The sequence below is a fragment of the Rhinolophus sinicus genome, chromosome 1, assembly GCF_057876585.1.
Source record: "Rhinolophus sinicus isolate RSI-liver-muscle chromosome 1, RSI-T2T, whole genome shotgun sequence".
Classification (NCBI taxonomy): domain Eukaryota; kingdom Metazoa; phylum Chordata; class Mammalia; order Chiroptera; family Rhinolophidae; genus Rhinolophus; species Rhinolophus sinicus.
Window position 1 is genome coordinate 52,005,649 of NC_142501.1, and position 20,861 is coordinate 52,026,509.

Consider the following 20,861-nt stretch of genomic DNA (forward strand, 5'->3'; position numbering starts at 1 on the left):
AAGGACAATGTTTGGACAGTTGTGAAAATTTGAAACAGACTATATGTTAGGTAATATTTATTGTATGAATGTTAAATTCCCTGAGTGTTTTGTGATTATGTAGAAATGCCTCTCTTCTTGGTAAATACATGATGAAGTATTGAGGAATGAAACTGATGTCTGCCGTGAACTCTCAAGTGAATCAGTAAAACCACAGAGAGATAAACCAAATGTGAAGAAATGTTAACAACCAGTGAATCTAGGTGAAAGGCAAATGCATTTATTGTATTGTTCTAGCAACTTAAGCCCTACAGAAACCTTTAAAATTTTCGAGATAAACAGTTGGGAAAATGCCAAGCCTTCAGAGTTTCAATGCCATCAGGGAAATACTCTGAATGAGGAAAGTGACAGGGTACTGTGGGTCCCTTAAATTTGCCCCAGAGGTGGTGGGGGAAATGAAACGGTGAATATTTATGCCATAGGCACACTGAGTGGTAGGTGCCAGCAAAGCAGCGGCACTGAAAAATAAGAAGGGAAAGAAAAAAATATATTCATTAATGCCAACATGCTGGCAGGCAAAATTCTAGGTACAGGGGATCCACTGGTAAGTGAAGAGGACAGATGAGGTCCCTGCCCTCATGCAACTTGCCTTCTAGTCCAAAGAGGCAGATAATAAATAAGCAGACAAATAAATAAAAAAAGTTACATACCATGAAAAGTGTATTGTAGAATCTAGCTACATATTGTATGAATTCAGCTATATGGCATGTAGGAAAAGGCAAGACTGTGGAGACAGTACAAAGATCAGTGGTTGCCAGGGGTTGGGGGAAGAGAGGGCTGAATAGGCAGAGCACAGAGGATTTTGAGGGCAGTAAAACTATTCTGTAGGCTGCTGTAATGGTGGATACATGTCATTCATTATACATTCATCAAAACCCATAGAATATGCAACACCAAGAGTGAACTCTAATGTAAACTATGGACTTTGGGTGATACGATGTGTCAATACAGGTTCGTGGATTGTAACAAAAGTACCTCTCTGGTGGGGGAAGTCAGTTGTGGGGGAGGCTGAGGGGCAGGAGGCATATGGGAACTCTCCACTTTAGGCTCAATTTTGCTGTGAACTTAAAACTGCTCTAAAAAATAAAATCTATTTCTAAAAGTGTGTTGCGGGAAATTAACATGGTGATAAAAGGTAACTGGAGAGACGTACTGTAGATAGGGTGGAAAAGGAAGCCTTCTCTAAGGCTCAGTTTTCTCAGCGATAAAATGAAAGTAGGAGTATTTGCCTTCATGTACATATATATATGAAAGTATCCTGTAAATTGCTATGTGTCTTCCCAAGCGATAAAGTTTGGAACGACACCTATAATATGTGGGTAGGAAGCTCTGAAATGGCCCCCAGTGATCCTGCCTTCTGGTTTTCAAGTCCTGCTGTAATCCCCGCCTTCTGAGTGTGCGCTGCATCTAGTGACTTGCTTCTGAGGAGTAAAATGCAGCAAGAGTAATGAAAAGTCACTTCTAAACTCACAAAAAGACTGGCTTCTTCCTCTCTCTCTCTCTCTCTCTCTCTCTCTCTCTCTCTCTCTCTCTCTCTCTCTCAGAAGTAAGCTGCCCTGTTGTGTGTAGCCCTATGTAGAGATCCAGCAAGGACCTAAGGTGAGGTATTGCAGGATGCCTCCAGCAGATGCAATGTGTGGTCCTCATTAGGGCATATCAGCTCTAAAAGACATTTGGGGGCCATTGGGGGAGATTTGAATATTGACTGGGATTAGAGAAAATGGAAAATTAATGAAATGGAAAGGTGGAGACCGTTGACTGAAAAAAAATAGGTTCAAAATAGCATGTTCATTATGACCTCATTCTGCTAAAAAAGAAAAGTGTGTGTGTGTGTGTATGCATAAAAAAAGACACACCCTACCCTATAATCCAGCAATTTCATTTCTAGGTATATATATATCCAAGAGAAATGAGTTCCTTGTCTACCAAAAGCCACATGTTCAAAAAAATCCATAGCAATTTTATTCATTATGGACAAAATTGGAATTATCCTAAATGTTCATCAACAGAACAGATAAAGTACGGTATATTCTAACAATGGAATACTACACAGCAACAAAAAAGAGCAAACTGCTGATAAATGCAACAAGGATGAACATCAAAAATACGCTGCTGTGGGGAAGAAGCCAGATACAAAAGAGTACACACTGTACGATCCTTTTTATATGAAGTTCAAGAACAGAAAAATCTAATCTATGGTGATAAGAGCTTAAAGAACCATTAAATTACCAAAGGAGGCTGGATATTGACCATGAAGGAGCATAAGGAAAATTTCTGGGGTGACGGTAATGTCATAGACCTTGATTTGGATGTGGTTATATAGATGTATATGCAAAAAAATCATCAAGCTGTACATTTAATATTTGTGTACTTCATATGATTGAGTTATATCTCAAATTTTTTTTTAATTTTAAGAAAAAACATCCAGAAAAATTATACCCCAAGTGTTAATGGTGGTAATTTCTGGGTGGTGGGAATACTACGTTTAATTTGTTTTATCTTGTTGCTTATCTGTGTTTTCTAATTTTCTACAATCCATAAGTACAGCTTCTATAATAAAAGATTATTTCTTAAACTGCATTCCAAGACTCGATAATATTATCCCTGCTGCCTTGGAGGAGAGTCACAAAATGTACTTGCTGCATTATTTTTGAAGGAGAAAGGGGTGTGGCCACGCATAATAGGCAGGAATGAAATACTAATCGCTATGGTATCTGCTACGGAATCCGGCATCCGGGTGTGGGGACTTAAAGTTCTCAGTGCTGAGCACGTGGAAGGTCAGAGTAGACCACGTGGAAGGTCAGAGTAGACCACAGTATCCAGCCCACCTCGTGTAATGGAAAGAACCCAGGAAGGAGAATCCAGAGATCTGGGTCTGAATCCAGATCCCACCGTGGACTGACTATGGCCTTTGAAAAGTTATTTAACCTCAGAAGTGGAAGGACTAAGGGTTAGTCACACTGCGTGGGTTAAAACCAAGGTCATAACACTGCACGGGTTCTGTCTACCACGTGCTGCTTCCCTGTTTATGAGGTTCCTACCCCCAATAAAAACAACTATTACACAGCCATTTCCATTTTCTGAAACGCAGATGTTCCTGTTGGATTCTCACAGAACCTCTTGTTAAGCAAACTCTGTTCTTCCCCTTTGTTAAAAGTAATAACACTCAGTTGCTGAAATAAATGACTTGCCCACTAGTAAGTGACAGAAATAGGACTTGCCTTCTGGTTTTCAGACTCCAAATGCTGCACTCTTTCCACCAGGCCAGGCAGCCTATCCAGAACACTTAACTGAGCCCTCCTCAGCCTGCACCTGCTCCCAGCAGCTCTGCCGTTCTCCATTCACCGCAGGACGCCGTCTCCTGGGAGGCGAGGGCTCTGCACAGAGCATCCCTGGTGCCTTACGGTGCTGACTCCAGGACCCAGACTCCATCTGGCTCTGTGTAACCCCAGAGGCATAGAGGAATCCAGATGTCCAATGCTGGGCAGTCACTCGGGTCAAGGGTCTTTCAGTCTCACTTCCCAACCTGGCTCCAGGTGACTGCCAGCTCCGTCTGCCCTCCTGACCCATGACAAGAAGCCACATACTTCACCAACCCTCTTCTCTCCTCCCCAGGAGGTTTCTCCCCAAGGCCCAGGTCCTCACTTCCTATCCAGGTCCTGCCTCTCCCTGACAGGCGCTCACAGCTGGTGAAGGAACAATGAGAAGCAGAGCTAGAGGCAATGGTGGACCCAAGGGGCAGCAGCTGTGCGCAGTTCGCACTACGTTCTCTTCAATAATTCATTGCCAGGGAGGCTCTAGGCACTATGCCCTCATTCTGAGCTGGAGACACTCCCACAGCTCAGATCCTTAAATTGAGAGTGGTGGGAGTCCGAGTGGGCCAGGGGGCTAGTTAGAGCAAGCAGAAGGGTACCCAGCCTCTAACACCCTCGCAGCATCATTCGCCCTACTCTTTTCTAAGGGCTTTGATTTGGGCAGAAATCCGGGATCCGGTGAGAGATGAGGGAGCCCAGGCACTGCAGTGAGCATGAGGAAGGACCTCAAACAGAAAACACAGAGCCTCACCCCCACTCACTCCAGCTGTACATCCAAGGTCAGATGAGCTTTCTCAGGCCACCCTCAGCTTCTTGTTAGTTTCCTAAAGGAAACCCAAGTCCCTTCTGTCCCAGACTTCTAGAAGCCCTGGATGCTTTAACTGCCCCTGCTAAGGGACTGATTTCCCCAAAGAGAGCCACTCACCACCCATAGGCCTGTAATCTGAGTCAAACATCTCAGAATCTTCCCTCACCCACCCCCACCCCCTGCATTTGCCCCATTCCCCACCTCTTTTCAAACCCAGCTTCCCTGGCTTGTAAACATGTGGGGGTGCAGGAAGGACTGGAACTGACTGACCCCTTGGGCAATTCTGTGATTCTGAGTCCAAAAGTGTTAAGAATTTGGCAAGAGTGAAGGAGAAAAGGCAGTCAAGTCTAGGCCAGCTCCCCTCCCCCAGGCCCTTCTCGGGATCCTGCTGCTAATACCCCTCCCTCCACCTGGGGCAGCCCTAGAGTTCTGGTCCAGTTCCAGCCTCATTCCTCACTCCAATCCATCCTGTGCAATTGAAATCACTGATCCCATGTAATGGACCAGGAGGGGAAACCGAGATCTAAGACTGAAGTAAACATGTATCAAGCACCTACTAAGTGCCAGGCTGAGCCAAACTCTGGGCAGCAAGAGAATGAGAGCCAAGCATCTCAGCCTTCTCACCTTCCCTCTTTCCCAGGTACCAGAGAACCCCCAATCCACAGAGCAGTGACACTGCCTGCCCCAGAGTGGGCAAGAGATGGGTCTTGAAACCATAACTGAGAGCCCAGTGCCTCCAGAGAGGCCTGGTGTGGGAAGGAAGGTACAATCTTGTGGGGCATTGTCAGCAAGAAACTCTTCAGGCATATTTATAGCAAATGCTGCGTCAGGGGATAGAGCCTGAAAGTGCCTAGAAGGATCAAATATCACCATGGGCCCAGAGGCAGAGCCCAAAAGAGAGAGAGAGAGAGAGAGAGAGAGAGAGAGAGAGAGAGAGAGAGAGAGAGAGAGAGAGAGAGAGATCGCAGCAGGAGAGATTGAGGTTTGATGTTGGAGGAACTTCCCCAGAATAATATCTGGAGTTGGCAATGGGGATTCCCTGTGGAAGCTATTCCCAAGCTTGCTCAGAAGAGCCGGGGAGAACTTATGTGGTCTCAGTGGAATAGATACAAAGAATGGACATGGTAATTTTTTTTCTCTGTCCTTGTGGTATACAGATTTTCAAATGCTAAGCCACTAAGTACAATCGTGCAGGTTATGCCTTGCTGAGGAGGTTAAGCGGGGATTGAAACCTAACTGTAGAGCTGGTGCAGAGCTGGGTCTACACAAAGACTCGCCAAAAGCGTGAGCAGAGGCCCTGCCAAATATCCTGAGGTCCTGACAACCTGGGGTCTGGGAGGTCAGAGAATAGGGTGAGCTGACCCCAGAGAGAAGGGATGAAGGCTTCCTGGGAAGCTCTGGGGGCTATAGCTGGCTTAAGGACCTGAAGGGGCCACACTAATGTATGGCTCCCAGGAGTGTGTGCAGGCTAGAGGCCCCTCTTAGCCGGGTGACAGATACTGTGAGGTCAGCGGGAGATGGAGACCTGAGTGAGAAAACGCAGGGAGGAAGAGGGTGTGGGTCCCAGACAGGGCCCAAGGAGGGTTGGTTTTGCCAATCATCTGGGGGGGGGGGTTTTTGGGGGGGGCAGCTAAGAGAGGACAGTTCTGGGGACCTGGGGGCAGGGCTCCCAGCTCTAGCTCTGAGGTTCCTACCTTCTCTTCCTGGCAGAAGGGAGAGGGGTGTGTGATCCAGCAGCTGGAGTGAAAATGAGAAAAAGTGAAGGTTGCAGAGCTGCCTCTATTCACCTCAGATTCCCTCTGATAGGTTCAGAGAGAAGTCATTGATATTTCTATTTTAAAGAAAGGAGTGGAGAGAGATGGTGTTCTAAGCTGTAGGTTCTCGAAGAGTGGAGGGAAGGAAGGAGGGAGGGAGGGAGAAGCCAGGGACAATTGCTTGACTTGGCCAGCACCCCCCCACACCCCACCCCCTTTCTCCTATGGAAACTAAAGCTGCCCCAAGGCCCAGAAGAGCTAGTCCATTAGCTGTGGTCAGCGGGGGAGTATGGGGGAGGGGGGGCTCTCTCCTTTCAGGACTTAACGCCAAATGAAAGGCAACGCTTCTGCTCCCTCTATTAGAGCCCCCCCACCCAAAAAAGCAAACAACAAAAAACAAACATAAAAACCTCTATGCACATTTTTAAAAAAACATACACAACCTCTATATCTCGTCTGAATAGTTGAAGCTGAGTGTCTTGGGGGGAGGTAGCTGATAGGGGAATCCTCCGACTCACTGGACTTCACCACAGAGGGAGGGAAGTGACTTCCCAAAGCGCTTTCCCCGGTTAAGTTCAGCTTGAGGAGGAGCTGGGGGTGGAGAGGAGAATTAATTCTCCCCCAATTTAGCTCCCTCTGGAATGAGGGCAATTGGAGGATCAGCTAAACACAGAGGGAGGGATGTCTTCCAAGATCCCCAGGGGATAGGAGGGTTGAGGGGAGGGATACCAGGAACCACCCGGGCAAGGGAGTTTAAAAAAGGGCTAGGAGGGCAGTGAAGCGCCCTGGACCTGAAAGGAAAGAGTTCTAGCTGGTGCCAAGGAGAAGTTGGGGACTCGGGTCATTCAGCTTCAGGGTGTGTCCGTTTCCACAAGGGGACCTACGACACCCTCCCGGCCCCCTAGCCGTCCTCTTTGGTATGGAGAAGCGTCCAGCAACGGGGTGCTGGGGGTGTGGAGGAACCAATGAGAGGCTGATCCGTTCAGAGGGTGCAGGGAGAGAGCTGGCTGGGGATACACCCCTGCTCCCCCCTTCCCCCGCCAGAACTTGGGCTTGTCCTGTTTGACGTGCCCGCCGAAGGGGGCGGGAGGGGTACCGACCCGAGGAGCGGTCCCAGGACTCTACTCCCTGCCACCCAGTCCCTACCGGGTCGCTGCCAGGCTCAGCGTGGTCGCCTCTGGAGACCAGGATGGAGGTAGGAGGGCTCTAGAGCTCCAGGGGGACCAAGTATCTAAAAAGAGCCCCACAGGGGTGGGAATAGAGTGCAGCCTGGAGTCTCCATACTAGGGGTCTGGAGATGGGACCGCAGCTCCTGGAAAGATGGGAGGGAGAGAGGTTTATCCTGGGCTTCGGTGGGGGTCGGGCTTGGAGCTGCGCCCCCTCTGCTCCGGCCAGGGCAGCGCCTCCTACTGGGAGGGCCGAACTCCTGCCTGCGGACAGAAGGGACCCCCAGGCCGGTGCCGCCACCTGGAGGGCTTGTGCCGCCACCCCGCTAGTGAGTCCAGGGGGCGCTGCAGCCGGTGGGGGAGGAGCCGCCACGCCTCACTCTTCGCCTTCACAGGCTGAGCCCCGCGGCGGTTGCACCTAGGAGAGAACAGTGACGGTAGAGATTTCCCAGGCGCCGGGCGCGTCCCGGTTAGACTGTCTCCAATTCGATCCCGCAGGAGCCACCGGGTTTGGGCCTGGGACGGCGGATGGACGTGGCTTCCCCGAAATCCAGAGGGGGCGCCTTGACGTTGGGGCTAGCTAGCAGTACATGAGCGTTCTTTTTCGATCCGTTCCTCTGCTGAGGTCGGTCGGAGCCGCCACGGGGACCACGGTGCTTTCCTTTCTCGGGCGCTGGAGGCTGGGCGGGGGAGCACCGAGCTGGGGTTAAGGGATCAGAACCTTCTGCCCGAAGCTCCAGAGTCGGGCAGCCCTTGAGCTACTCCCGCCCTTCTGCCTGCGGCGATGGGAATTCCAGAGTCCCTTTTCTGGGGAGGGGATAGAGGAAGAAGTGAGGGTGGGCAGGCAGAAAAGGGATGAGAGCTTCATGGATGGAAGGACAGTGGGAGGCAACCCGATAAACATTGAACAGGAACAGTAGAGAGGAAGAAGATGAGACGGAAATGGAGAGAGCAGGACTGAAAGGCGACGGGAGAGGGCGAGAGTGACAGAGAAGGCGAGAAAGGGAGAGAGGGAGGAAGGGAGGGAAGAGGAAAGGGGGAGGGAACCTGGAGAGAGGGAAGGGAGCAGGCGGCGGAGCCAGGCAGGCGTGGGGCGAGGCCAGGCGTGCAGGCAGCAGCCCTTGTGCAGAGCTGCGGCCGGGTCCTGCTCCCGCCTCGGAGCCCCTGGCCCCGGGGAGGGGGAGAGGCCGCTAGTCCGGTCTATGTCTTTTTCTGACTCCAGTGCAACCTTCCTGCTGAATGAGGTAAACGGGGGGCGGGGGGCCCTCCCCAGGGGTGGGAGGAAAGCCCCACTCCAAGCTAGGAAAAGGGCCGTGTTCGGGGGAGACTGCAGTGATGGAGAGGGAGGGAAACCAAAGGTAAGGCTAAGGGTGAATGAGGGGGTAAGAAAAAAAGGAGTTGACAGAGCTGGCAGCCTCCAAGCACTGGGACTGGGATAGAAGGAGAGGACTGAATGGGAGCTAGAAAAGAGGACAGAGAGAGGAGGGCTCTGCCAAACTCCCCCCACCCAACCCTCCCCAGGTTCCCTGGGGGCAGCCTAGCAGCTAGAACACTGGGATATTTGGTTTGGTCCAGATCTTAAAGACTGCTGTGGAGGACTTCCCAGAGGTCCTAGCTCCTGCCTCAGTTTCCCCATTTAATGATCAGGGACTGGGATCTGCTCCGCTTCCTGGTACACTTATAGAAGCTAGAAAGTATGCTAGAGGTTCCCAAGAACTCCAACTCCCAAACCTGGTTATTCAGGCTTTCCTCCTATGTCCTGCTTCCTTGCCTTGGGTACCTGCTAGCTGCCAGTCTAACAGCTCTCTCCTAATAAGAGGGAAGGAGGAATCTTCTCCTGAAATCCTTTGTTTGTTTGTTTGTTTGTTTGTTTTGTCCTCAGCTCTCTTCCATTATGTTCAGTCATGGGAAAGAAAAGGGGTTAGGGGCCACAAGACACTGACAGGCACATGTCTTGTTACAGGACAGAAAGTCACTAGGTTGGCATGAAAACTGGAGTAGGCAGGTGTGGGTGAGGTGAGAAGTGGAAGGGGGTATTGAGTAGCAACTCAGAGATAAAGGAAAGAGAGAGAGAGTCTCTGAAGCCCTGCAAGACCCAGGGGATGGGCCCAGGTAAGAGGAACTTGAAGCTATCTCCTGGGGGTGGTTGGCATAGCAACTCATGCTTCAGATGCTTCAGGAGGGAGACCAAAGGAGACTTAGACACCATTGTCCTGTATAGGGATGTTGTCTTTACAACAAGTTGTGTGAGGAAGGAATGAAGCTCATGGCAGATCCACTGTTACCTACAGTCCCTGGGACCCCCTGGTGGTGGGGATTCCCAAAAGGAGAGGCCAGGAGAGTAGATTCAAAGATGGGGAGAGAAGCAGATGCCTCAGCAGCTGTCTTCTTCATTAGAGTTATCTCCCAGGAGAGAGCACCTTGAGGGTCACATTCTCTTACACCTCATGCCTTCTTTTTGCCCCTCTGGAAGAACAGAAGGAATTGAAGAGGCAGAGAATAAAAGAGGAGCATATAGGGATTCTGAGGAACTGGGAAAGGGCACAAAAGTGAGAAGACAGAGTGTCTGGGAACTTCCAAGACAGAAGAGTCCAATATATGACCAACCTCCAAATGATGCCGGACTCAGGAGAGGGAACTGGGAAAGCGGACTGCCTCTCCAGTAGTGATTGGTCCCCTCAGCCACTGGGGCTCCAACAAAATTGTTTTCCAGATCCAGCAGGAAGAGGCTGTGCAGGGCTGGACTACACCACTCACAGGGTTAGACAGACTGAAGGCAGACTAAAGGCGGTCTTAAGAGTAGGCCCCTTCTCTCTTTTTCTTGCCAACAGAACAAGTGACATAAGTAGGAAGCCAGTTGGTTTGGGTGGTCTTTCTCTTCCATAAACAGTGCTTTCTCCCATAGGTCTCATCAAACCCTGTCAGTTTTGGTTTTCTAATTCCACTGTAGCTCAGGAATGTAAAGGGATGAGTAGATTCTTGATTCACCTTCCTCGGGGTGAAAAACTGGGAATGGAGAAGGACTGAGCTCCAAAGCCCTCCAGGTGGTAACCTGTCATCTCACATCCCCCTCTAGGTGGTGGGTGCGACGGGGGCTGATAGGCAGTCAAAATTCAAAGGAATACTTTTGCTCAGGAGATGGAAAAAAAAAGGAGGGAGCTCAAACAGGTGGATCTTTGGGGAAGTTGGCTCGAAATAAGGACTGCTGCTGCTCTGTCTCTAACCTCAAGTCTCAGTGCTCCTTTAAGGAGACTGACTGGTGCAGAGTGGTACATGTGGCTCCAACGGGGATACCGGCCACTCCAACCCCATCCTTTTGCTAAGGAGGAAATCTGGCCTTAAGCTAATGACTCTGGCCAGATTTGCCCTTCCCCCTCCCTACCCCAGTCTGTCCAGGACCCCATCTTCTGTCACAGCCACAATCCCCCCACCTCCACCTTCTGGTTTCTTTCCCGGTCCCTTAGGCTCACCTAAAACAGCCCCTCCCTGTCCCAATTCCCACGGGTGCCTTGGCAATGCCTGGCACAGTCCTCGGCGAGGAAGTGAGTAAGGGAACCCCCCCATCCTGGCCAGACTAGGATGAAATCTGCCTGCGCACCAGGTATAGGGCGGCCGGACCTAAAACCTGCCCTTTTGCACGGGTTGGGCGACACGGCCCCGTGCTGCAGGGCGCAATGAGAGGGCCGAGCACCTGGTGTGGCAGGAGCTGCTTTCATGGTATTGACGTGGAGTCGCCAAACCCATTCCTCCCCAGTGCCATTACGGGGTTCGCTTTTGGAGTCTCAGGGACCGCCAGGGCCCAGACACGCCTCCCGCTCACCTGGGGCCCCTCCCCCGTCTGCGCCTGCCCCAGCCCCGCCTCTTCTGTCTCCCCATTTTCCTGTCTCCCCCGCCTTCCTCCTGCCTCTATCTCTCCTTTCTCCCTCTCCTGCCTCCCAATAACCTGCGCCCGCTTCTTTCTCGGCCCGGGTCTCCTTTCCCTCCGCCTCTCCGCTCCCCCTCCCCTCCACCGCTCCAGCCCTTTGTTTCCCGGCGGAGTATTTCCTGGGTTGCCGAGCGTCTCAGTCTCTGCATCTCTCCTCGCCCCGCCTTCTCCCAGCCTGGATCCGCCCGCCCTCAGTCTCTCCTCCCCTTCCTCCCCGCCGCCCCTCGGGTCCGTAGGTGCTGGGGGACCCACCTTCTACCCAGCTCCCGTCCGCTACCCTCTCCCAGCCGGGTCTCGGGCTCCCCGGGTGGCGGGCGCCCCAGTCGCCGCCCCCGCCTGCTCCCGGGGAGGGGGGTCAGGTGGGCGGGCACTATTGTTGTAGGAGCCAGCGCCAGATTCCTCAGCCGCGCTCGGGGTGGGACTGGCTGGGTTTGGGGGGTGGGGTGGGGGTAAGCGGTGATTTGAGCTCCGAGCAGCTGGTCTTCGCGGCTCGCTCCCTCCTTCGCGCTCTCTCGTTCTGCGCCGCCGCCCGCAGGGCTGCGGGGCTCGGTGGCATCTATCGGGCGCGGCCCGCTGTCCTCGCCCCTGCCTCCAGGCCGCTCCCGCCCCCGGCGCCGCTCGCTTCCCCCCACCCGGACTCCCCCATGTATGACGACTCCTACGTGCCCGGGTTTGAGGACTCGGAGGCGGTGAGTGCCCACGATGAGGGTGGGGGTGGGGAAGTTGGGGTGACACTTCCTCTCCCTTGGACCCTTCTCCCAGTCCAGGACTTTGAAAAAACGTGGCGGGGAAGAGCGTTGCGGGGGGCTGGGGGCGCTCCAGGAAAGTGGGGCGATGGATTTCCGTGCCGCGGGCTCCGCGGTACCCCAAACCTAGACCAAGGAGCACGGGGTGTGTGCAGGGAGGGAGTAGTGTGAGGGGAAGGCTCGAGCAAGTGGCTCCAAAGCCCAGAACAGAAGGGTAGGGGGAGGAAGGGCTAGAGACTGAGGGAACAGGGGCTTTAGAAAGGGCACATGACATGTCTCAAGTTCCCACAGGTGGATTGATCGGGTCTGAACACAACCGCGTTCAGAGGAGAAGCTGAATTTCTTGGGGAGGGGGACAATCCAGACCTCCTATGACTCAAATACAGGACAAATTTAGGGAGCCTGAAAGATCACAAAACTTGAAGACCTGCATTATTCCTTCCCCCGTCCATCCTGAGCTTGCCTCATCTCTTCACCCTACCTCTAGCCCAGCTTCTCTCCCAGGCTGGAAAGTGGGCACCCAGCACATGGGTGGGCCAGCTGACTGAGCCCCATCCAGTCCGTGCCTCCTGCTGAGGCATCCTCAGAACAGCAGGCACCCTGAGCTCCTCTCAGCATGGAGGACCTGGAGCTGAAGCCAGAGGAGCTGAGGGCCTGGGGATGGAGAGGAAGCTCTTTGCTCAGAGAACCAGGCAACCGATAAATATTTAATTCTCCTTTTTGCTTTTATCTCCTGACCCACTGAGACAAATCAGCTCATTAGGCAGTGATTCCCGGAGCTCAGGAAGCATGGAGAGTGCCTGGAAGGATGGAGCACAGATGGGGAGCAGCTTCTCAGTGCCTTCTCTCAAACATCCTGCAAGAAGGCCTCCTTAGAAGAGGACCACTAGATGGCTTGGAAGGGGTCCTTGATAGGTGTGGAGGGTAGAGCACTCCAGGATTGAAAGTGGAGTGTTTGAGTCTTCTCCCAGCTCTTGCTGCCCAGACCAGGATAGATGAGTTCTAGGGCTCAGAATAGGCAGCTATCAGTCCTTTCTTGGGCTCCTGCTGGGCCAATTCCCCATTGGGCCTCTGGGCCTAATTACATGGCAGCTAGAGCAGATAATTTTCAAGGCTCTGGTGGACACCTCTTTGTGACAGTTGAAGAGACAGCTGGTATGGCCCAGGGTGCCAAGGTGAGCTTAAGAACAAACCTTCCTGCTTGGCTGGAGGGCCCTAGAAGATTCTTCCCATCGCTGGTTTTAAGGCAAGAGCTGTTGCAAGGGAAAAATTGACATGTGGATGGCGTTGGGGGCAGCCTGCTAACCCATTGCTCACTCCCCACCCCTCTCTGGGCCCTGGATCACCCTCCCCCACTTCCCTTTCTCTTGCCTGGCTCCTTGCTCTCCCTGAGGCCCCCTCTGAAGCAGTAGGAGGGAGATCAGGCTCTAAATAAATCCACTGGCTCATCTCCCTCCTCTCCTTCCCCCGTGCCAGGCAAGAGTGGAGCTGCAGCCTGCCCACACACTCACCAAGCAAGGGGGGCACCACTAGGGCACTGTGCCAACTCCTGGCAGCTCCAAAGTACTGAGCCTCTGGCCGCTGTGGCATAATGGGGTAGGGAAGGCAAGACCCCAGAGTAGGCCTGGAAGGGCAGCCCTGGCTTCCCCAAGTGATACCAGAGTATGAAAGATGGGTGAACTCTGAGGACTTGGGAATAATAGAGAGGGGGTTCCATTCTGAGCCCGACTCATTAAACATTTAGGGAGAGATTCTATCATTCCCATCCTAGAATGAGAGGCCAGGTAACACAGATACCCCAGGTAGGGACATTAAGATGACTAAATTAGGCTGAGAGCCTGGAGAGCAGAGATAAAGGCCAGACTCCTCTTCCAGCACAGGTCAGGGCATCTAAGAGGCATCTGATGGATATTTACCAAGTGAATGACCATCCTGCCTTACCTCCTGCCTCCTGGCCTGTTGGCCCGTATCCCCTTCATTCAGCTGTCTCCCACATCTAAGACCCCTCGTACATCTAAGACCCCTAGAAGGAGATCCCACACTCTACTAACAGTGCAAAGGTTCTTTCTGGGGCTCAGCACCTTTTATCCTACTGCTAAGCCAGCCTTATTTTGTTCTCAAGAGAGATGAGGAACAGCAGGCAGAATCTACTCCTCTGTAAAATGAGACTTTCCCACCTGTGCTGTCTTCATGTCTTCCGTCTACCCCAGACATTGACTTTAGCTTACATTCTAGAGCCTGGGCAGATATCGAGCTGACCTGCCCTCTTGCCTGTGGTGGGACTGGGGCAGAGGGCGTGGAGACAGCAGGTGTTTGAGTCTGTCTTCCCCACTGAGAGTCTGGCCTCTGCTGCCTTCTGTAGGTGCTCATGCACCGCGGGCTTGAAGGAATGTTCTTCAGGTTGAGAATATCCTAAAACCGCTTCTGTTAATACACACACATTCCCGCATGGACCCGAACTAGGCTCCTATTTATCTCTGCCACTTGGACCTCAGAATTGATGGAAGTACCACTTCAGGCCTCTGATCATAAAGAGGGGAAACTGAGGCAGAAAACAAAAGCTTCCCTTTTCCCTAGACTGAGAGGGACACCCAGACATCCTGACTTCTACCCTCCTGTCCTAAGATCCAGCTTCCTTTACTCAATTGTACGTCTTTCTCACAGCCTTGAAGGTGAGCTCTGCAACCCTCCAAATGCACCCTCGTTGCCCAAAGACCCTGCCAATGGGCAGGACTCAGACACTCTTCCTGGCTAAGGTTACCAAAGACCCCCGCCCCTACGTCCTCAGGGTACTGCTCCTCTGGCTGGGTTGCCCGGCACCAACATGGCCTTCCTCCAGGATAGGCCTCTTGGGGGAGGGGTGGGGAAATATGGGCCAGGTGGTGGGTGTGGCCCAGCCTCACACACCCAGGGAGATAGCTTTGTGTTGCCCTCTTAGTCGGTGTCCTTTGCTGCCCACACCTGGCCAGTTGCCCCAGCAGGTGTGAGAGGAAAGAAGGTGGGGGGTGGGGATGGGGCGGACGAGTATAGAGGAAGTAACTTCCAGGAGTTGGTAGCTCTGTGTCCCCTTCAACCTGGAAAGGTAGGGACTGGGGAAGATGAGACCTAAGAGGTGGATGGCTGTATCCTGACACTCAGGACCAGGGCCATGCCAACCAGCATCTCTTGACTGTTCCCAGCTGGCTGTATTCCTGCCAGGCATTTTAAAGGGATAAAGTCTAGGCTGCTTTTCAGGCTGATGTGAAAAAAAGAGCTCACTGGGTCGCCTGGATTCGGAATCATCTTCAATATATCATCTTCAGTACATCTCCCTTCCCTCCGCCTGGGAGGATGTGGTAGAGGGAAGAAAAGGGAGGAAGGAGGGAAGTGAAGGCTCTATTCAAAGCTGCAGTATTAATAGTCTTGGGGGGAGGGGCCCAGATCTTATCACGTGGATTGGGGGGCTTTCCTACAGCGCTAGAGGAACTATGGTCCTTCTCAGGGAAATTGGAGGGACCATTGGGGTGTGGCCACCCCTATGGACATGGAGTGGCTGGGGTTCATGGAGGCACTACTATAGGGGTCAGAGAGTGCTTCTATATTCCCTTCCCACCTGAGCCCAGGGGTCACAGCCTCTTCCCCGTGGCAGGGTTCAGCCGACTCCTATACCAGCCGCCCATCTCTGGACTCAGACGTCTCCCTAGAGGAGGACCGGGAGAGCGCCCGGCGTGAAGTGGAAAGCCAGGCTCAGCAGCAGCTTGAGAGGGCCAAGGTATCCTCTTGCTTGTGGACTGGAGGCAAAACAAGCCAGGCTGGATAGAATCTGTGCTCTGTCCTAAGAGCCAAAGGGTCACTGGGCAGGATGTATGTGAGTGTGAAAGATTGTGCGTGTGTGTGATGGGCAGATGATGCCTTCCCCTCCCCACCCTCTGCTGATGGGACACTGAAACTAGAAGGGGTGCTCTGAGGCTCCCCTCATTGGCACTGATGACCAAATTCTCTAGCACAAACCCGTGGCATTTGCTGTGAGGACCAATGTCAGCTACTGTGGCGTACTGGACGAGGAGTGCCCAGTCCAGGGCTCTGGAGTCAACTTTGAGGCCAAAGATTTTCTGCACATTAAAGAGGTAACCAACCCCCTTCCTTCCAGATAGTAGTCACATAATTTCCCTGCTCTTGCCTCAGTCTCCATGCCTCTTACTTTTTAGTCCTATAAACAAGTCCCTGAACTCAACTCTTGCCCTTAACACACACCCGTACACCTCTCATATCCAAGATGCAATCCCCATGGTCTCCATCTGAGACCTGGCTTGGACCTCAGTCTCCATAAGTGGAAAGTGAGCAGTTAGATTAGCTGTTCTTAGGTCCTCTATGACAGCTGTGATGCCTCATGTGGAAATTTTGGGAGGCTCAAACCTGGCTGCCCCTTCTCCTTGTGCTGCTGTATCAAACCAGCCCTGTGAATGCCTCCCTGGCTCCTCCACAGCTAGGGCTGTGGCCTGGGCCACCTCTTCTCACTGCCTCTTCCCGCTGCACCCTGCCCCCAGAAGTACAGCAATGACTGGTGGATCGGGCGGCTAGTGAAAGAGGGCGGGGACATTGCCTTCATCCCCAGCCCCCAGCGCCTGGAGAGCATCCGGCTCAAGCAGGAGCAGAAGGCCAGGTGAGAACAGGGCTGTGACTCATAACACCCCCCACACGTGTGCACTTTACTTGAAGCCTGCTTCACTGTACATGCATGCATATCCCCCCATACACTCAGACCCAGCTATACACATTTACACCACACAAATATACATACATACACACAGATGCACGTCACACACACCTTCCTCCCTAGCTAAAATATAAGGAAATATTTACAACTGTTAAATAATGTGTAGAGCATATACATACCAAGATGCTTACTGACCTCTCTTGCTGCTCTCAGGAGATCTGGGAACCCCTCCAGCCTGAGTGACATTGGCAACCGGCGCTCCCCTCCTCCGTCTCTAGGTAGCCTCCCCCCAACTCACCTGTCTTGGGTAGGTGGGTTGTTAGGACACAGGGGGACAAGGAGATTCTCCCCAGGTGAACTGTGTGAGAAAGGGTTGGTGGAGGGGTCAAAATAGCTGGGAGAAGCCCAGTGTCTCCCCTGGGGAAGGGAATACATGCCCCCAGGGCCTTTCCCCCCTTCACCAACTTAAATCTTTTATTTCCCTTTTCCAAAAAGCCAAGCAGAAGCAAAAGCAGGTGAGTCAAGGAAGGGACCTGGGCTGGGGGGCTCATGGCTTGTGGCTGTGGGGACAGGCTTCTGGGCAGTCATTGAGGGGCAGCAGGACAGACAGGGGAGGGAGCCCAGCACTTCTGAATCTCCCCACTCCAGTCAGGCAGAGGGCAGACCACAGGGCCGTGGCTTTGCCTGACCTCAGGTCACTTCTGCAGGCAGAACATGTTCCCCCTTATGATGTGGTGCCCTCCATGCGGCCTGTGGTGTTGGTGGGACCCTCTCTGAAAGGTTATGAGGTGAGACCCCAAAGAGTTACCTGTACCAACCCTGCCATGCGAAGGCTCCGAGGGACAGTGGGAGGGTGTGTTGTTTCTCCCCACCCGCCATCCCCCAGGTCTGGGTGGAAGGGGTGGGCTCCAGGGCCATGCTTGGGGATGCTGCCCCTCTCCAAGAGGACCCTCAGTCCATTCCATGCCTTCCCCCCTCCCAACCTCGCCCACCAGGTCACAGACATGATGCAGAAGGCTCTCTTCGACTTCCTCAAACATAGGTTTGATGGCAGGTAAGCTGCCCTGGGCCGGAGTGGTGTGAGAACCAGGCAGACTGTCACTGCCTCCTTCCAGGTGTCTGCAGCAAGGTCTGCTCTCGAGGGACAGTTAGGAGTAAAGAGGTCCCGGGTAAGTCGGGCCCAGGGCGTGACATTTAGAAGTGAGCTGGAATTCTCCACCCCTGCCCCAGGATTTCCATCACCCGAGTCACAGCTGACCTCTCCCTGGCAAAGCGGTCCGTGCTCAACAATCCCGGCAAGAGGACCATCATTGAGCGCTCCTCCGCCCGCTCCAGCATCGGTGAGGAGTCCCAGGCGCCCGCTTTGCGGCCCACGCAGGCCTCACCGAGAACCCTCTTCCTACCTCTCTTCCAAAGCTCTTTCTCCACCTGCCCCAGGATTGACAAGAACGCCCCTGGTGTCTTCAATTGCCTGGGCTCTGCCTGCCCAGGCCTTGACGAACACCTTCTCCCTGCAATTCCTTCCCTTTCACCATTGGGGAGAACCCCAAGCCTCATTGGAGGAAGTGGGTGGAGCAGCCAGTGAACGTTGTGGCTCCTCCCTCTTTAGCTGAAGTGCAGAGTGAGATTGAGCGCATATTCGAGCTGGCCAAATCCCTGCAGCTGGTAGTGTTGGATGCCGACACCATCAACCACCCAGCACAGCTGGCCAAGACCTCACTGGCCCCCATCATCGTCTTTGTCAAAGTCTCCTCACCGAAGGTGAGCAGTGGAGATGCAGGAGGCCCCCAGGGTTGTCCTCCGAGAATGGGCTGTAACTCAGCTTGGTCCCTGCCCCAGGGCTCCTGAATTCCCTTTTCCTGATGCCAGATCGCAAGTGGGGGACATGCCCAGTTCTCTCTAGGCCCAGCTCTGCCCAGGATCCCCAGGCCTCGCGCTGCTCTTTCCCCTCAGGTACTGCAGCGGCTCATCCGCTCCCGCGGGAAGTCACAGATGAAGCACCTAACTGTACAGATGATGGCATATGATAAACTGGTTCAGTGCCCACCGGTGAGTGCTTGGGAAAGCTACTCCTGTGCCTTCTCCAGTTGTTTTCCTTGGGGTTGGAGGAGTGATGGAGATGGTGGGGGCTGCTGCTGAAAGGAAACCAGTATGCCCCCTTTCCTTTCCCGCCCAGGAGTCATTTGATGTGATTCTGGATGAGAACCAGCTGGAGGATGCCTGTGAGCACCTGGCTGAGTACCTGGAGGTGTACTGGCGGGCCACACACCACCCCGCCCCCGGCCCTGGACTTCTGGGCCCTCCCAGCGCCATCCCCGGACTTCAGGTAACCATTTCCAACGGGCACTGATGTGCAGGCTAAGGCAGCCAAAGCAGTGCCCCCTGCCCACCCAGAGGATCGTCCTTGGCCTACAGTTTGAAGGCCAAAGGATCAGAGAACTCAGCTGTGCTAGGGCAGATGGACGAAGGAACTTCCTGATGCGAGAGGGAATAAATCAATGAACTGGTTAACCAGAGGTTACTTTTCTAGAAACACACTCTCAAAGCTTTCTCGGGTCTGTCTTGAAGGCAGAGCCTGAATGTTGCAAGAGTCAAACGCTCCAGTTTTCCATATCTGAAAAGAAAAGATGCTCCAGTATGCTTCCCTTCCTTGCACGATTTCCTCTACCCAGGAACTGATTGTTGAGGGGGAAGAATCCCGCTTCCTGCTAGAGGTGGGAGGAGGCCAAGGGGGCGTCTGCACTGCCTCACTTAGAGCTGTGTGTTGCCCCCAGAACCAGCAGCTACTGGGGGAGCGTGGTGAGGAGCACTCACCCCTCGAGCGGGACAGCTTGATGCCCTCAGACGAAGCCAGCGAGAGCTCCCGCCAAGCCTGGACCGGATCCTCGCAGCGCAGCTCCCACCACCTGGAGCAGGACTATACAGATGCCTACCAGGACCTGTACCAGCCTCACCGCCAACACACCTCGGGGCTGCCTAGTGCCAATGGGCACGACCCCCAAGACCGACTCCTTGCCCAGGACTCGGAGCACAACCACAATGAGCGGAACTGGCAGCGCAACCGGCCGTGGCCTAAAGAGAGCTACTGAACGTCTCCTGCTGCCCTGCCCTGGCAGGCACCGGCACAGCTGGCTGGGGCACCCACTCCAGGCAGGTTGGCGTTAGACTGGCATTAGGCTGGCACTAGGCTCAGCCCCCGCAACTCCCTGCCCAGCCCCAGCTCCAGGGCTGCCTATGGTCCCAAAGTTCTGGGAGAAGCAGGGGGCCCCCTCACCTCCTGGGCAGTGACCCTCCCCTAGGCTCCCATTCCAGGTACTAGCTATGTGCTGCACCCCTGGCACCTTCCCCTCCTGCACAAGAAGCTGCCCCACTGGGCAGTGCCCTCAGGCCAGGACCCCCTCAGCAGGGGCCTTCCCACCACTCAGGGAAGGGATGCCCCCTCAAAGTGATGAGGGTGGGGTGTGAGCAACATGGTATGAGGAAGAAACAAGGTCCCTGAGCAGACAAAGTCCTAATAATTAAGGGACTCAGGTTGTGCACTGGGGTCCGAGAGCTGCCACTCACCTCACTGCCACACTAGGAATGAGACAATCAAAGCCCGAGGGTGGGTGGCATTGCCATCCTTCAGCTGGGTGGGGCATCCACATACAAGACTGGAGCAGCAGGCCAACTAGGCTAGGGCCAGAAGCCTCACAGCTGATGCTCTAGAAAGGGCTCTCCTCACCCTGCCGGGACGCTTCCTCATACCTGACAGGACCAGCGACCAGGAGTACGGCCAAGCCAAACTGGATGGGAGCCAACCTGGATTGGGGGTTTGGGAAGGGCGGGCATTGTATAGCAGAGAACGTACGGAACAGCTTTGGGGGCCTCTTTGCTCCCCTCATCCTTTTGCTCTTGCATCTGTCATTCCTGTTCTTGGGCCTCATGCCTCCTGGGAAATATGGGCCCCCAACTTGACTCCCTGATTCATAGCTGCTGCTTGTTAAGTTAGGGTTAGATGGAGAGACAGGACCCAGTGGACAGCCCCCAGAGGCCCCGTCTGCCCTTGCCTTATGGCTCTAGTGTGTGACCTACAGAGCATGCTCCACAAGACCCTGTCCCACCTCTGTCATCACTAATAAACACCATGCACAGTCCCTCAGGCTCCTGTTCTGTCTGCTCAGGTGGCTGGTTCCTCACTGTGAGGCCCAGGTCTGGAGGAGGCCAAGAAGTATCCTGACCTCCTTTCTCACAAAGGACCCACTGAGCGGAAAGGGCAAAAGGACCGAGCTGGGGGAGGAACCATATTCCCAGGAACCCCAAACCCACCCCCTCATGCCGAGGTGCCTGGAGGGAAATGTTCAGCAGCTCAGAAAGGACTTCCTGGGGAAGGAGACGGAAGAGGCTTTGTCACAGCCTTCAACTGTCCCTGCC

General features: G+C 53.7%; 1 protein-coding gene across 3 annotated transcripts; it reads left to right on the plus strand.

The window, feature by feature from the left end:
• Positions 1-7,089: 7,089 nt before the first annotated feature.
• CACNB3 (calcium voltage-gated channel auxiliary subunit beta 3) lies at positions 7,090-20,584 on the plus strand. 3 transcript variants are annotated; one of them, XM_074325762.2, is made up of 13 exons: positions 7,090-7,110; positions 15,381-15,503; positions 15,736-15,858; positions 16,279-16,394; positions 16,662-16,726; positions 16,944-16,963; positions 17,156-17,236; positions 17,444-17,502; positions 17,679-17,788; positions 18,058-18,209; positions 18,402-18,497; positions 18,625-18,774; positions 19,223-20,584. In XM_074325762.2, exons 1-13 carry the CDS (start codon positions 7,105-7,107, stop codon positions 19,535-19,537), a joined length of 1,416 nt encoding a protein of 471 aa, XP_074181863.1. In that variant the 5' UTR covers positions 7,090-7,104; the 3' UTR covers positions 19,538-20,584. The 3 variants fall into 3 exon arrangements, with proteins under 3 accessions (XP_074181863.1, XP_074181862.1, XP_074181861.1); XM_074325761.2 differs by lacking the exon at positions 7,090-7,110 and adding an exon at positions 8,167-8,325; XM_074325760.2 differs by lacking the exon at positions 7,090-7,110 and adding an exon at positions 11,247-11,695.
• The last annotated feature ends 277 nt before the right edge of the window (positions 20,585-20,861 follow it).